This window comes from Musa acuminata, chromosome BXJ1-8 (assembly GCF_036884655.1).
Source record: "Musa acuminata AAA Group cultivar baxijiao chromosome BXJ1-8, Cavendish_Baxijiao_AAA, whole genome shotgun sequence".
Classification (NCBI taxonomy): Eukaryota; Viridiplantae; Streptophyta; class Magnoliopsida; order Zingiberales; family Musaceae; genus Musa; species Musa acuminata.
In genome coordinates this window covers 46,653,671-46,670,821 of record NC_088334.1, presented here as the reverse complement: position 1 = coordinate 46,670,821, position 17,151 = coordinate 46,653,671, and the positions used below count along the sequence as shown (strand labels likewise).

The window sequence follows — 17,151 nt, the reverse complement described above, 5'->3', positions numbered from 1 at the left end:
ATAATGTCTTATCCAATTTGTACACTTTATCTTTTAGCCCTTTAATTTCAAATCTTTCAAGTTGCTTTACATAAATCTCTTCTTACAACTTTCTATATAAGAAGGCTAATTTCATCAAATTGATAAATCTATCATTTTTCCTTAACTTTCAATGCTAATATCATTTTAATTGTATTGATTTTAGCAATTGAAGAAAAAGTTTTTAAAAAATTGATATATGATATTTGAGCATACCCTTTGGTAACTAAACAAGCCCTATATTTTTGCAGCAAGTCATCGGCATTAAATTTTAACTTATACACCCACTTGAATCCAATTGCTTCTTTTCCTTAGAGACAAATCTATCAACTTTTAAGTTTTATTTTTTAAAATAACTTATAGTTTTTCATTCGTTACTTACGCCCAAGCTGCAACTTCAAAACAAGTAGGTCCTAAAGCAAAATATACAAAATCACCATATTGGTATATCTATAATATACTATAAAATTTCCCTAGAGGTATTTCAATATAACTAGAAATATGAAAAGATTTGGATGAGGTATAAACAATAGACAGTATATCATGTGTCTTATCGACTTTGTCTCCTACAACTATTAAAATTTTAATTGTTTTGGAGTTTCAAACGTAACTAATATCATGACTTACGATCAATATTTTTAGTTGTTGGATTATTAAGCCTAAAACCTTTTTTCTCATTACTATATCCTATAAATATGTATTCAATACTTTTGTCATCAAGCTTGTTTCTATTCTTTTTGTTGAAATATTATAGTAAGTAATAAAAATAAATACCTTTAAATGACCTACATCTAGCTTTCTGTTCAACCATGTTTCATAAGAGTGTTTTTCCTTATACTTCTTTGGTAGTAAAGTGATTTAACAAATGTACTATTATACTTTTAACTTCTACCTAAAAGTCATTTAGTATTGTTTTTTCTTTAAGCATACTCTCGACCACAACTTAGTTCTTTTTCTCTACTACTTTATTTTATCGGGGATGTAGCTTATAATTAGTTACTTGTGAATATCTGTATTTTTATAAAATATAAATAAATAAAAACTTTGAAAGCGAATTCATCCACTCTACGCAGAGTTTAATAAAACAATCATTTTATTTTTCTACATATACTTTGAAACTTTTGAAAATAGAAAAATATTTAGTTTTTTTCATTTAAAAAATATACCTACATCATCCTTATGCAATCATCTATAAATAAAAAAATATTTACTTACAATCTACATGGGTCCACAAATATCTACATGTATAAGTTTTAATCCTTTTTTTTTGCTCTCCAATGATTTGTGTGAGAGAAATTTTTATATTATTTTTTAAAATACATAATTCATAAATAGTATTTTTATTCTTAATTTTAGGCAAACCAACTATCATATTCTTTTGATTCGATAGGTCTAATCCACCATAATTCAAATAACTATATCTTTTATATCATAATGTAGATTCATCGATAATAGCAATAGTAAATGCATATAAGGGAAAAAGTAAATAATTTATTTTTTTTATGATCATCACAGTTGCTATCAATTTTTTAATTTTGATTATAAATTAAATATTTTTCATCATAAAAATAACATAATATCCTTTTCTCATCAATTATCCTATAATAATAAGGTTTTGTTTTAAATCAAGAGTAAACATCAGATTATTAAAAAATTTACCAGATTTATTATTCATAATAATTATTTCTTTCCATTTCACCTGAATCTTACTATTATTTTCTATCTATAGATCTGATTGTGTCATATAAGTATTTTCTATCTATCCAAAAGTCAAATAGTTCTAGAATATTATTTTTTTCATAAAAAATATTTTTTTATCTTTTTTTTCACTATTATATTTTCATAATAATTTGTTTGATTTTTGTTCTAATATATTTTTCAAGATTGCTATATTTTTTTATTATGAGAGTAGGAAGGAATATTTAGATTTTTACTTTTATACCAATAATATTTTTTACTATCTCTAATTTTTTTGTAACAAAAATATTGATAGGTTTCTTTGTTACCTTTGAGTTTCTCTTACTTTCATTTGATCGGTCTTGTCATCGTCTTAAGCGCTAGCGACTTCTATCATTTTGACCCTTTCCTTGAGACCTGATTTTTGGATTTTTCTTTTGGATCTTTTTATGATCTATCTTCATTTGAACAACATGTTCTGAAATTTCATTTGGGGATTTTTTCACTTTTATTAATGAATTTAAAATAAGCTTATTAATTCACATATGTAACTTAGTAGAAATCATATCAAGTTTTAGATATAAACTTTGTAGAACATTTAATCTTTTAATCTTTTAGGTTTTCACTATAAAACCTTATTTGGTCCACAATAGAATAGATTTTTGAGAAAAAATCAATAATAGATTCCAAAATTTTCAAATTTACATAAAAAAATTTAAAGTTTTTTTACTTTGTCTATACCTCCAAATATATTTTTTTAATATTTTTTAAGCTTTTGTTAATGTTGAAGCTAATATCATTCGAGAAAATATAGATTATATCTATTGCTTATAAGAGAGTTATCACATCTTTCTATATATCTTCATTTATTTAATCTTAAATAATATTGAGATCCTGTAAATCATACTCAACAAAATTATTTTCTATGGTCTAAAACCAATAATTTTTACTTTTCAAGATACGAAGAATTTAGTTAGAAATACTTACCATAATGTCTAATATCTTCTTTTTTTCACAATTTTTTGCTCGATTTGTCTCCTTTCTTTTCTTAATCAAAGTACTCATGCTAGTTTTCTTAGAATCTGATATCATGCTTGTTGACTTATTATAAAATTTTAAAAAGAAAAAAGAGAAGATAATAAGTACTTCGATAGATTAAACCAAAAACACATATTTATATTAATCAAAAGGATAATATATAAGTTTTTTAAATAAAAAATTAATCATAGTTCAATAAATCTTCTAATCCTCATATACTTATTTTAATCTAAATTCTTATCTTTTTGTTACATCTATCTAATCAATTGTTTGAATTAATTTTATCACCTGCTTCCCGAGCCAAAATAAATGAAACAGTCGCCGTTGCCCACATATAACCAGTCCATGATCAAGACGTCGAAAGTTAGGAGATGAGAGGAGGTCAGTAAGCGGAAACGAGTACGTATAATCCCAAGAACAAACACATGATAGGTGCCAAAAAAGTTAGGACTATCGATCTCCAACTCTGACTCTCGATGTTCCCGTGGCTCATAAGTCTCTGATTGATGATTTCTTATTCATTTATGCAGATGAATCAAAGGTATAGACAATTGTCTACAGCATCATGATCCTGAACTCATCGAAGCTGATGACACCATCGTCGTCGGTATCAAACCGCCGGATCATGTTCCGGCACTCCTCCATGCTCTTCGACTCGCCCAGCCGCTCAAGTGCACTACGGAGGCTTTTTGGCGTGATGCATCCTTCTCCCTCCATCTCGTACATCCGGAAGGCCTCCCTCATGTTCTGCTCCTTCTCGTTCTCCCCCTCCCCGTCCACCAGCCTCACGATGTCGTCGAACCCCAGCAAGCCATCGCCGTCACTGTCGATGGATTCCACCACCGCCACTGCGTCCTCGTGAGACAACTCCTCGCCCATGGCCCGCATGCAGCTCTGGAGCTCCGTCGCGGAGATCTTTCCATCACAGTCCTCGTCGAAGAAGCAGAAAACTCTATGCAGCTCTATACCGGTCGACAGCATTCGCGTACCGGCGGTCGACGCCTCGGGCTTCGCATGATCCTTGGGTGGCGTTACGGTGCTGCCGAACCAAGTTCTCGGTGGTGAGAAGGCAGCTGAGTGCTCATTCTTCTTCGGCACCTGTACAAAGGAAGAGCTCATCGTCGAGGTTACTGCCTCAGATGAAGATGGACGCCCCATCGAGAGTTTTCTGAGAAGGGATTGCGATTTATATCGAAACAGTTAGATAGTTCTGCTGGTGAATGATTGGTGACAGCTCTCGACCGAGACAGAAGAAGCTGCCATCCAGGGGAAACTGCAGGTGGGAGTTCAATCTCCCAGGCGCAGCCCCACACACGTATAGTGCTAGAAGTCAGAAAACAGGGGCTGAAGACTATATGGTGTGTACAGGAAGATACAACAAGTTGGCGCCGGGAGATCTGGCGATGATGTTTCGTGAGCAGCTGCATTCCATGACAAAGTACTTAACGAATTTGCTACCTGAAGAAGTGATGTTCCGGGAAATTTCATCGGCCAGACTAGATTGCCATATTCTTCACGGCAGTTGATTCAACGCCCGCAAATTCTTCCAAAACCTCTTGATTCTCCATTGACTTTTATCTCAGTTTTCACTATTATCCAAAGGATAGTTGGTATTCTTCCCTCGATCAATTGCTTGATCACAAAAATCGGCTCCGTATTCTTGCTGTTTTGGTTGAATTATTCCTGGGCTTACCATTCATATTCTTCTTTTCTAGCATTCAAGATAAACATTACAAGAGAATTTCCAACCAACGCATATATGAAAGGAGAAGACTGGCGATTGATTTCCTTTATCTTTATCTTATAATTTCCCTCCCTTACATATATGAGTTGATTTTTATGGTAATTCATGCGTAATAGATCAAGTCGTGCAGGCTTATTCTGCGAGTCACGGAGACGCAAAAAGAGAAACTTCCATGTAAATGCTGCAACCGACATATGACAACAAGATATCCATGAGAGTTCTTAAACGTCATCGACCGTCCTCCTTCATTGTACTGTCAAGGACAATTCCATGGCTGGCGGCACTTGGCGACCCAAAAACCATCATATGTCTTCATCGAGGCAAGTAGGTAGGTCAATTCCCATGCAGTGTGTACGAAGTCTCAAATGAAAAATGTAATTAATTCAGAGGTGTCAGAAATCATGAATTATAGGATGCCATTTGCACGAATTTTCTATCTGACGCGCGTAAGGCAAGCGATTGGATAAAAAAATTGCAGGCATTTTGTAGAGACTGCTGTTGGATTAATTAATGGGTTCTGTGAAAGGGATGAGCGCACCTATCATTCATCGGCACGTAAAGACTGTTACTAAGTTAAAATATATTTTAAAAGATCATAAATTAATATTTTTTAGGGATACAAAATTATTAATTTAAAAAATTAAAATATATCTTGAAAGATCTCAAATTGATGTCTTATATTTTAAATAAGATTAAATAACGGTGTCGAGATTAGGGACTCTTGCGGTAGACTTCAAGCCTATATGGTTGAAGTTTAAAAGTATAAGTATTTTTCTTTTTGAGAAGTTATTTTTTTCTGTTTTTATTTTTTCTTCTTCTATTTGATCTTGGGTTGGGTTAGTAGTACATTTTTATTATTATTTGAGAAAGAGTTGTATTTGCCTGTGATCCCATCTTTTCTTCACATAGTATCATAGCCACAAAGTGGTTATTTATATTTCAAGATTTTCTTGGTGAAGAAGATAATCTTTTTCGATTATGAAATATTATAGTTGAATTTATGGATTTAATATTGAACTTCTTAATCAATCTAACTACAAGATTTAAAAAATTTGTTTGGAGTATTATCTCATAGGGAAAGATCTATGAGACATCATGGTAGTAATACAACAACACCGTATAAGGCAGATGAAGACATTATGAAGAGATGGAAATTTTTAAATGTAAAGACTGAATTTGTATTTAAGAGATCTATTTCTCACAATCTCTCTGAATACATTATTTGTTGTAAATTAACTTAAAGAGATTTGGATCTTGATACATTGGTTAACAAAAAGATATTATGACTCGACTTTAATATTTGGATAATGATTTAACAAATACTATCCAAGTGATCTCTTATTTTTTTAATATTTTTTTAAGATTAAAAATTTATGTGCAAAGTTATCCAGATGAGCAATTAGTATAACTTGAAATATATTCTTTTTGAATACCATGAATAATATAATATTTCATTCGTGCATAAAATTTTAATTTTAAAAAAATACTGAGAAATTAAGAGATCATTTTAAATAGTATTTACTAAATCATTCTTCAAATATTGAAGTTGAGTCATATTATTGAGTATGCAATCTAAATCTTTCAAGCTGATTTGTAACGAATAATGTATTTAAAGATATCATTAAAAATAGATCTTTTTAATAAAGTCCTTTATCTTTTATAATTAGACTGATTGAGAAGTTCAATATCAAATCTATCAACTTGATTATAATATTTCATAGTTCAAAAAGATTATTTTCTTTACGAATGAGATCTTAAAATATATATTACCATACTTGTGGCTTTGATACTATACGAAGAAAGGAAGAAATCATATACAAACAGACTCCTTTCTCAAATAGTAATAACAAAATACTACGCCCCAGATCAAATCAAATAGAAGAAAAAGAAATAAAAGGCAAAAAAAAACCATATTAAACTTCTGAAAAAGAAAAACAGAACGACTCCTCTACACATATAGATGTCACTTATTTATAATATAAAATATATTAATCCCTAATCTCTATAGCTTTATTTAATCTTATTTAAAAAGTAAGATATCAATTTAAGATCTTTCATAATATATTTTAATATTTTAAATTAAAATTTTTTATCCCTACAACTCTATCTAATTTTATTTTAAAAAATAAAATATTAATTTATGATAAATAAATACCTCTAACATCTTTCTGCAAATTCCCACGGAACTACGCGTGTGTTCTTCCTAAAAGATGTTCACTTTATCCTCGCTCAGATAACTTTGCGTCAGATTGAGTGACGGAAGGAAGAGCATTTTCCGATGAAGCTGGCATGGGATGGTAGCAACGGAAATTAAGAACATGTAGGATAGAGTAATAAATACTTATTCTACGGACAAAAGACGTTCAGTTTGCAGAACACCAGAAATAAACGACGCAAACATCCGCAAACTCGAGGAAGACAACCTAAGATCGAGGGCGGAAGAATCATTCAACATCCAACCGAAAACCATCTCCTGTAGAGCCGGGTTTGCCGCCTCCTCTCGTTCTGGCGCATGGCGCTCGCCGCCGTCTTCTCGGCAGCGCCCGCGGCCTTCTTCAATTCCTTCACCTTCAGGTCATATGCATCGGATGTGGAAACAGGCATCGAGGTTAATTTCCTGAGAAAAGAAATAATGTTGCGGGCGACCGATGACGGCAACTGACCTTTGTCGTCCGTGGCTTCTGGCTTTGCAGCTCGCGAGCACCGCTCTTGAACAACTCGCCCGTTCTCCAGGATCGTTCGACTACCGTGCTGGAGCAGATGCCGGTGTCCTTGTTCTTCTCCTCTGTGACTGCAGTTGTATGGATGCAGCTGCCATTTGCGTCTGCTCCTCTGCTCGTGCCAGTGCCGATCTCCTTGTCCAGTTGGAAGCTTAGCTATTGGCAAACGTACATATATGCAGAGGAGAGAGCAATTGAGAGAGAGAGAGAGAGAGAGAGGTATGACGTTGCACGTGTCGCGTATCACGAGGTGGTTTACCTGACGAATGCGGGTCTCAAGCAGGTGGAGACGGTCGATTAGGGTGCTCTTGAGGTGCACTTCGTGCATGGCGGACAGGGAGTTGGATCGATGATGTTGGCCAGCCCTGGGCGTCCTCAATTGCAAGTCCGCGGTGAAATAGCAGTCAGGTAACAGCCGCTGCTTCTCCTCCAGCTGCCTTAGCTGCACACAAAGTACTGTGTCGTGAACGATTGAGTATGCGCTTCCAAACCTTGTAATGGTGAAGCAGTGAGTGGCGCATACGCGATGGTCAAATTGTTCCAGCCTGCTCAGCAGTGATTCTGCCGGAGAAGAAAAGGTGCAATCCCTTGCTTGAACCATCAGAGATCGCCTCTCGGATACTCGCAGCACTGGATCATCCATATGTCTGCCTCTCTCTCTCTCTCTCTCTCTCTCTCTCTCTCTGTGACGGTTGGTGGGGCTGTCTAACTCCGCCGTAGATAGGCGGGTGAGCGACACTACTTACATATATATGCGTCATCTCCTCCAACTAAAAGCAGGTCCTTAGCAGTGTAAGTCGGGGCGGCCATCCGACCAGGTCGGATCTCTTCCTCTGGTTATGGGGTTCCGTCGTTGCTACGCTGTTCAGAGATCCAGAGAGCATGGAGGGACTCCTTTGGCGGGTGGTGAACACGTAGCGACGGTCTACTGGCTGTGGTGCATATGGCCCTCCTCAAACTTGTGCATATTTTTCTGCGCTACCAACTGAGCATTATGGCAAAAGTATGGGCTCCATTGCACCCCTCTAATGGAAGTTAAGGGTGGAAGATTCAACCTGACTTGAGCTGGCTAATGTTGCATTCGTGCCGGAATGCTTTGGTCTGGCAGTTAAACGAAGCCAAACCACTCGAGTTGGAAGACATGAATCACCATCTTTGAGCCAAAGAAAGAAATTTACGCTCTCACTTGCTTAATTACCGCAATTAAAGATTAAATTGAATTAAATTTTATGAAGTAACATATTTCGATTAAAGTCAAATCGAAATCCGATTGGATATGGATGTGAATTGCTCTGCTCAGCATCTTGTCTCCATCGTCTATCTTCTTCCTTTCGCCCTTATCCGGTGGAACCCATATTCCCAATCTCATCCGATCATTTTATTTTCTTGTTATTCTCATTGACTTCCTCCTATTCCCTTCTCTCGAGACATCTGCCGTTGCCGCGCGGCCGCTGCCGTCCTGTCTCCTGCAATTGCGCCGTCGACATCGTAGCTCGCCCTTCCGCGGCATAAAGTCTAACCACGAAATCGAGTCCATAAGCCTGGCCGGTACATGGCCTCTGTCTCCTGCTTCGGAGGCCGTCATCATACTGTTCGTCGTCGAAGCAACGTCTCCCGTCGCCCTGTTATCACAATAATATCCATCACCTTCTCCTCCTCCTCCTCATCATCATGTTCTGGTTTCTTTTCTATGCCGCTAAGTCTTCGCCGTCGTAATTCCACCCGTCCAAGGCCTATTTCAGTAATCAGGTGCTCTTCCAGCTTTCCTGGACCAACCGATTCCGATGAATCCCCTCGCGATCTTGGAGGCGGAGCAGGCAGGGATGCCAAGCAAGTGAAGGAGGAGACTGCGGACCATCGTCTCGGGAAGGAGCAGCAGCTCGGTACCAGGGTGGCCACTGCCATGGGAGAAGCAATGCCAACCAAGGATTTTGTTACCATAGCCGCCTGTGTGGTTGGCCTTCTCACCGGTGTTTGCGTCGTCCTCTTTAACAATGCGGTGAGTGGACTGGCTCTTTCTTAATCTTACAACCGATTCTTTGCAATATTTTATGCCTGATATAAAATGCAAAGCTCTATATCTCTATCAAAAATATGAAGCAATGAGTTAAAATTCTACATCCAGATACATCTGTGAGGTTGGGTTGCGTCACAGCATCTTGATTTTTTAAGGTTCCTGTGTCAGATTCTTTCAACACTGGATAACTGACACTTGCATTACATTTTTAATTATCAGTAGCAGTAATTAGCTAGTAGATATTGTAGAAATTTTGTTTAGTGTGGGAAGTAGATAAAAGTATGATGCTCTTTTGAGTATTTGACTAAATGTTTTGTCAAAGTCAAGGTTGCTGAATAATCTGTTGATGGATTATTAAGCTAAGCTTGACATGAAATATGAACTAAAGTATAACTTTATTGATTTTACCTGCTCTTTATGTTAAAGATGAATTCCAGCTTAATTGGTACATCACTGTGTTTGCAAATTGATGTATTCCACAAGTCACATTGCATAGCACTGTAACCCACTTTATAACAAAATCCTCTAATCAACTTCAGATTATGGTAGATACACTAATTGAAGCCTGCGTGTCCATTATAAACCTTTCACGTAGTTGTATATAGCCCCCGAAAACAATCATCTATTACAGTATATTGGATTCCCATAAGTTTCCTGTAATGGATTCACTTATTATGTTGAGCCCATTTTCAAAGATTCCATCAAAAACCTGATTATGATTCATCTTAAAAACAATAATGCCTCTAATGATTGTTATGAACTTACTGAAACACACTATGGTGGCTCTCAAGGCCTCAAGTCACTTTCCTAATCAAAATTCTTATTTTCACAAGTTCCCTTTTGCTTCTGAAAGGATGATTATATTATATTAATATATAAAGTATAACATTTAGGAGAAAAAAATGATATATTCATGACAGGATGACCTATGCAGCTTGTTTAACGTTGAGACTATGATCATCACATCAAGAACAGGATTTTACATTAAAAAACAAGTAGGACTTCATGAAAGGCAATATATGAGTCTAATTGACCCATGGTTACATGTTCTCCTCTTACCCAAAGTGTACCTTCAACTTATACAATTATGAAAACTTTGTTGCTGGGACTATTTGAAAAACATAAACAAGGGCATTCTTCTCCTGGCTTGAAACAATCGACAAGACATTAATGAAGCCCTTCTCTTTTTGGAGAATGGTCGCATCAGAAAATAGTTTGAGCTAGAACAAATAACATGGCAAAGGAGACAGAGAAAAGCAAGCAAGTAAACATAAAATTACAAACTGAGCTCTTGTGTCATTTATTAAATTAGCAACCGGTGAGGCTCAATATGCATCTGATTGTTGTGCCTACTGCCAGATAGAGATAGTCATCTGGATGTGCAGCAATACTATAAGAGCAGTAAAGGGAGAGATGTGTAGTAGGAAAAACAGAATGATGAAACAATCAAGTTCAGAAAAATTGGTGGTGCTGGTAAAAAAGAGTTGAAGATACTGGAGATTCCATAATAGAAAACTCCAGATAAAACGATGAAATTCTTCAAGTATCGGATATCTAAGTTGAAATTTGCTATATAGATCATTTCTTTTTGTAAGAGCAAAGTTCCCAAATAACCCAAAGAGTCACCATTTGTATATTTTTTAATTATATCTAACCAGTTTTGTTGGTCTTCCTCTTCCTATCCTATCGTCTCTGATTTGCAGTAGCTCATCTTTCTTAGTAGGCATGAAGTCATTGTTGAGAACTGATTCATAAGTAGTTATCTAGGTAGTTGTCATGTTTTAGATAGTTATAGACATGTTTTAAGTAGTTCTACCTAAGTGAGCCATGATTTAAGAAGTTATGGGGATAGTTCCTACACTTAACTTAATCATGAGTGATATGATGGAGTGAGGTAATTACCACTAGATCCTATAAATAGAGTCATGGTTCATAAAGCAAGTGTGTGAGCACTTGGGAATGTTTTGTAGGTGTTCTTAGTCTCACCTCTTGTTTAATATTACTTTGGTTTTCCTGATTGAAAGTATTCTCTTTTAATTGCATCGTAGTATTCTGTTTATATTTCCTTGCTCTTCTATCCCCAACAGTGATATGACAATGTTAGTCTCCATCAGATCTTTTATATCTAAAGTTTTGTTTAATTTTGAAATTTTGTTTGTGGATCTTATCTGTTATTAAGTTACATATTCTATGATATTTTCTTTTATAGTTCTTTTCATTAATTAGGTGCACGAAATACGTGACTTCTTTTGGGATGGATTACCATTGCGAGGTGCCTCATGGTTAAGGGAGAAGCCTCTTGAGGAAATTTGGCAAAGAGTTATTCTAGTTCCTGTTTGTGGGGGTGTTATAGTTGGCATCTTGAATAGTCTGCAGGATTCTTTAAAAGACCCATCAGGCAGAATGGTATCAGATGTAAAGGAAGCAATAAGACCAATTTTGAAGACCATAGCTGCTTCTGTCACCCTTGGAACAGGGAATTCATTAGGGCCTGAGGGTCCTAGTGTCGAAATAGGTTCAGCCATAGCTAAAGGAATCAGTCATGTTTTTGAGTGGCGTGGTGGAAAGAGTTTGTCTCTTGTAGCAGCTGGATCAGCCGCTGGAATTTCATCAGGTCTTACTTTCAATTATTGGATCTGTTGCTAGATTGATGCTGAGGTAAAATCTGTAATTTTACATTGTGCACCCCTTGACATACCACAGAAGATGCATCTTGGAGGCATAAAAAATGCTTACTTGTTGATTTATGTGTCATGGATGAAGCATTCTAAGTCCTTGTTTTCATATCATCTATTAAATAAATAGGCATCACCTTTCAAATTGGATACAATTTCTTTGTTTTGCTATTCAATTTTCTCTTATACGCATGACACTGATCTTCATTCTTCCAAAGGGAAGTTCACCTATGACCTAGCAGTCAAATGTACAAAAGTTGAGGTAACACTTTTTTTGGGACTTGAAGCGCTAATGATCGGGGGTGCTTGTTGAAGTTCATGATTAATTTTACACATTAGCGACCTATAGATAGACCAAAGATGATCTTTAAATTTTTGTGATACTTCCGGAGAGTGATTTATATGATGTCATATTGACTCCTGACTGGCTCACGGAGGTAACACTTTCTTTGAGACTTTGGTCGCTGTTGATCTGGAATGTCATGTTAACATTCATGACTAATTTCAACAAAGTTCCCTATAGATGGACCAAAGAGCTTCTTTAAATCTATGTGATACTTTCAGAGAGAAAGATCTATATGTCATGTTGGCTCCTAACTTGCTCATGGGTGAATAAAGAAACTAGAGCAAGAAGTTTTGCCAGTTATGAAAGTTCATGATAGCTAGAAACTATTGACAACAAAAAACACTATAAAGTATAAAGTGAGCCCTATAATTTTAGGTCTTTTTCAAACCATATCTAAGGACATGGCTTGTTTATTTGTTATGTTTGGCCTCAAAGCAACCCCACCCTAGTAAGTTTTTCATTTTTTTATCTATTATAAACAAGGTTAGGGTTTTTCAAAGAAGTAGAATGGATGGCTATATTGCTGTGTTTAGAACAACTTTCTTACTTCATTCTTCTGCTCATGATTTGAACTTCGAATGTGTCTACACTGGCCTATAGGTTTTAATGCTGCTGTTGCTGGATGCTTCTTTGCTGTGGAGTCTGTCCTATGGCCTTCAACAGCAGATCCATTCTTGTCCCTTTCAAATTCAACATCAATGGTGATACTCAGTTCTGTCATAGCATCCATAGTTTCAGAGGTCGGTCTTGGTTCTGATCCGGCTTTTACCGTTCCTGAATATGATTTTCGCTCACCAAGTGGTACATTCCATTCCTACTTTTTTCAATTGGAGATTAAAATGTTATTTGTAGAAGCTATCAAAGTATTCAGCATTAGCTTTTCAAAAGTGTTAAAGAGATGCATTAATTTATTGATTAACTTTAAGTCAGGCCTTTTCAATTTTAATTTTGCCATTACTATGTTTGTTCTCAGGATCTGATTTTATTTAGCTGTAGTTTTCCACAGTGGATAAAGAATTAAGTGAAAGATTCTATCTTTTAAGCTATTTTCTTATGTGCTACAGAGCTTGACAAAATCTGAAGGTGTTTGTCATTCAATAAATTTTCAGAACTACCTCTGTATCTTTTGCTGGGAGTCCTTTGTGGCATGGTTTCTATAACCTTATCAGGATGCACATCTTTAGCTCTGGAAACAGTTAACTACCTTCAACGGACCACAGGTGTAACAAAGGCCATATTTCCTGCATTGGGTGGACTCACTGTTGGTTTGATAGCTTTATCATATCCTGAAGTTTTGTACTGGGGCTTTGAGAATGTGGACATTCTACTTGAATCACGACCTTTTGTAAATGGTCTCCCTGCTAATATTTTATTTCAGTTAGTTGGAATGAAAATACTTGCAACATCCTTGAGTCGTGCTTCTGGATTGGTGGGAGGCTACTATGCGCCATCCCTTTTTATTGGTGCAGCAACAGGGATGGCTTATGGAAAATTCATGAGCTCTACACTATGTGGCCCCAGTCCATTGATTCATCTCCCTCTCTTGGAAGTGGCATCACCTCAAGCATACGGTCTGGTAACTTTTTTGCTACAAAGCTATATAGTTAGTCAATCTTGAATTTCCTTGCAATTTGTTTGATCCCTCTGGAAGATTTAAATAGAATGGTACCTGAAAACATATCACTGACTTGGGCTTTATGCAAATGATTCGTATTGATAGACATCATAAAAGTTGCACTTAATTTTTAGGTTGTGCTTTCTTTACAAGAAAACTTGAATTCCTTTAATCAAGGTCACCACTGTGATGAATTTCTTTTCCTTTTATCATTCGTAAGTTTGTGCTCATTGGCATAAGTCAGCTACGGTTCCTATCTTATTTCACTTAATTACCTGAGTACAACTATTAAGATCTTAAAATTGCTACTTAGTTTTTCATGTAGTAATAATGCGTTTGCTAAATTTCTAAAATTCAGTTCATTCAACTGGTTGTGTTATCGCACCTGTTATTGTTTCTTCTTTCCATGATGAACTCATCACTAAGTTTTAACTAATCCTTGCAGGTGGGCATGGCTGCTACTCTTGCAGGTGTGTGCCAAGTACCTCTAACATCGGTTTTGCTTCTTTTTGAGCTAACGCAAGACTACCGAATTGTTCTACCACTGCTTGGAGCTGTGGGGTTATCATCATGGATATCATCCAGCCAGAATCTTAAAAGAAATGTTCCAAGGAAGTTGGATGAGTTGAAAGTAAATGACAAAAATGGTTCACAACCTACAGGCTCAATCTATGAAGACCAGGACACTTCTTATGCAGCTGCTTCTGCTGAAAGTGGTGGTATTGGCTTATGTGAGCTTGAGAATTCTCTCTGTGTTTTTGATGTCAGTGCTGAAGTTAGCAGTCTGGCAGACAAGCTTACTGTTTCTCAGGCTATGAGAACTAAATTCCTGACTATCTCAATGAATACTTCAGTAATTGAGGCAGTCACTCTCATGCAAGTGGAGAAGCAATCCTGTGCAGTTATAATTGATAGCACTGGTTTCTTGATAGGATTGCTATTGCTCGAGGATATCCAAAATTTTAGCAAAGTGGCAACAACAAGAGGCGTTGAAATTGAGGTATGAAAGAAACCCTCCAATATTTTTTGCAAATGATTCGGTTTCCTTGGTTGTACTGAGATCAACATAGTCCCCTCTTGCTAGGAATATTTTCACCTTATCTATGTACATAAGTAAATTAAACTACTGCAGTGAAAAATTATTGAATGATAGGAGCATAGGAAAGACTGACATGGATCTAGACTGAATCTTCATGGATATGGGTCACTAGGACCCAAGTCACATCCACATGGATCTAGAGTACATTCAAATGACATCCTTAATTAAACAATAATACATGCTTGAAATGGCAAATTATAGTTATAATACAACTAAAAAAGGCACTTGTAAGCCAAAAAAATTATAAAACATGGTGGCAAGATTTGGATTTACCTTGTTAATTGTTATGAAGAAAAACCAAGCTTTCTCTAAGTAATTTATCATGAAGCAAGAGAAAAGCTCCAGTTCCAAGACATTTGGGAATTTTGATGAAAAAAGTGTTCAATTTGGAGAAGAAATCAAGAAATAACACAAAAAACGGAAAGTAGTTGTTGGTGGAGAAAAAGTAGGAGGAAAGAGAGAATCTGGTAAGGAAGAGGAGAAAAGGGAATGAGGTTACCAGTTTACATCTCGTACAGCTCAGTACCTATGGCAATTTCAGGTGGTATTACTAGTATGAAAGTAGATTTGATGCTGGCTGGTGTTCTAATCAGAGTCAGTTCAATTGATTTCCGCTTCTGTGCTTGATAATAGATGAAACTAATGATTTGTTGCTTCAGCGCAAGAAAGAGAAAATGGCAATGTGAGTTGGCTTGGCCTCGGTGATCAATAAAAGAAATTCATCTTTGACTCCATACCAAGCAAGGGAACCAGTGTAGACATATTCTATAAGTAACGGGAGTTCGAAAGAAAAGCAATCAGTAAATACGTTATAACTCTAAATAACCAAGTCCGACAAGCAACTACTACAGTCGACCACACAGTAGGCATGGACAAGAAATTGATGACCCCTACTCAGGCATTAAGATGTAGCACCCCTATTTCTCCTTGTTTAACCTATATGAACCAGAACTTCTAGTTAATCTGTTTTCCTTGGTGCAACAAGACTCAGTGCTAATGCGAGGGGTGTCAATTCCTACATCATATGATATGCGCATAAGTTCAATCTAATAGGTGTGGCTTAGTCAGTAGTAAAACTTATTTTCCCCTCAAAGGAGGAACTTGAGTCCCAAAAAAATGGATTGTTTAGCACATCTACCAATATTTCGCATTAATTAACATTACAGATTTTCATTATTGTCTCGCAGGCAGAAAAAATTCTGGTATCTGATATCTGTCACCTGGAAGGAGGCAAGCGCAAGGTGTGGACAGCTACACCTGAAATGAAACTAGTAACTGCCGAAAGTATCATGGACTCACATGGGGCGAATCATCTCCCTGTTGTTTCACAGCATATTGATGGACAAGAAAGTGGGCAATTGGTTGGTCTACTCGATAGAGAATGTATTAGCATTGCCTGCAGGTAATTATTCTGCACGACCATCGTACTATTCCAATCGCTATAAGCTTAGCAATAAAGAAATTACAGTCTTTGCACATCTAGCACTTCCAAGAAACCTGTTATTCCTAATATATTGGTGATCATTTTGTTGACATTGTATTTATTGATACAGTGCTGTAGCAGCTAAAGAATATCTCAGCCTTTACACGGTCACCAGAAGGCTCGAGTCTTAAGCTAGAAGCATTTTCCGCAGATTCATGTGATCCTTTGTGATTCTGGATTTATGTTGCCAAACACTAATTAGCAAGTTTTACAAGTAGAGAAACAGTGTCATTTTGTAGCTGTGCCATTAAAAGTTGTCATCCATATGTTCCTACTGTTCTTACAGTTAATTTACCGAAAACTTGTATACTAACAGATGCCAATGCCTTTATACCAATGAAAGCAGGATTAGAGCTACTGTTTCATATTTGGGCTCATAATGTATGTTGGGGATTGTTGTGGGTCTTCTTTTTTCCTTTTTTTATTAATTTTGCATGGTGCGTTGAGCTATATAATTCTTAATCTGGAATGAAAGTATAAAGAATTGTCTGCATATGAATTGATGATCCGACATTGGACCATGTAAAATTGATGCAAGTGGATGGAGATATAATTGTGCAGACGCCGTCTGTCTTCCCGCGTGTTTAGCTATTATGCAACGCGAGACAGTAGAATAGTTAGTTGCTAACGTGTAGACGTTGATTCTCCCCGACCACAAGAAAGAAATGTTCTCATACTCATCAAGCAAACCTATCTATCAATCTTATCGACCGTGCCCT

General features: G+C 36.3%; 3 protein-coding genes across 3 annotated transcripts; 1 reads left to right on the top strand and 2 right to left on the bottom strand.

Annotated features, from left to right (window-relative positions):
- Positions 1-3,105: 3,105 nt before the first annotated feature.
- Positions 3,106-4,039, bottom strand: LOC103996516 (putative calcium-binding protein CML19). The gene has a single exon (XM_009417434.3). It carries the CDS (start codon positions 3,889-3,891, stop codon positions 3,289-3,291), a length of 603 nt encoding a protein of 200 aa, XP_009415709.2. The 5' UTR covers positions 3,892-4,039; the 3' UTR covers positions 3,106-3,288.
- A 2,886-nt stretch (positions 4,040-6,925) lies between these two features.
- On the bottom strand, positions 6,926-7,897 carry LOC135680416 (uncharacterized). The gene is made up of 4 exons (XM_065194298.1): positions 7,721-7,897; positions 7,457-7,639; positions 7,141-7,353; positions 6,926-7,045 (listed from the first exon to the last, which is right to left on the bottom strand). Exons 1-4 carry the CDS (start codon positions 7,838-7,840, stop codon positions 6,926-6,928), a joined length of 636 nt encoding a protein of 211 aa, XP_065050370.1. The 5' UTR covers positions 7,841-7,897.
- A 644-nt stretch (positions 7,898-8,541) lies between these two features.
- On the top strand, positions 8,542-16,797 carry LOC135588270 (chloride channel protein CLC-e-like). The gene is made up of 7 exons (XM_065080326.1): positions 8,542-9,196; positions 11,441-11,828; positions 12,836-13,036; positions 13,345-13,811; positions 14,296-14,850; positions 16,137-16,351; positions 16,503-16,797. The coding sequence occupies exons 1-7, from the start codon at positions 8,750-8,752 to the stop codon at positions 16,561-16,563; spliced, it is 2,334 nt and encodes a 777-aa protein (XP_064936398.1). The 5' UTR covers positions 8,542-8,749; the 3' UTR covers positions 16,564-16,797.
- Positions 16,798-17,151: the final 354 nt, after the last annotated feature.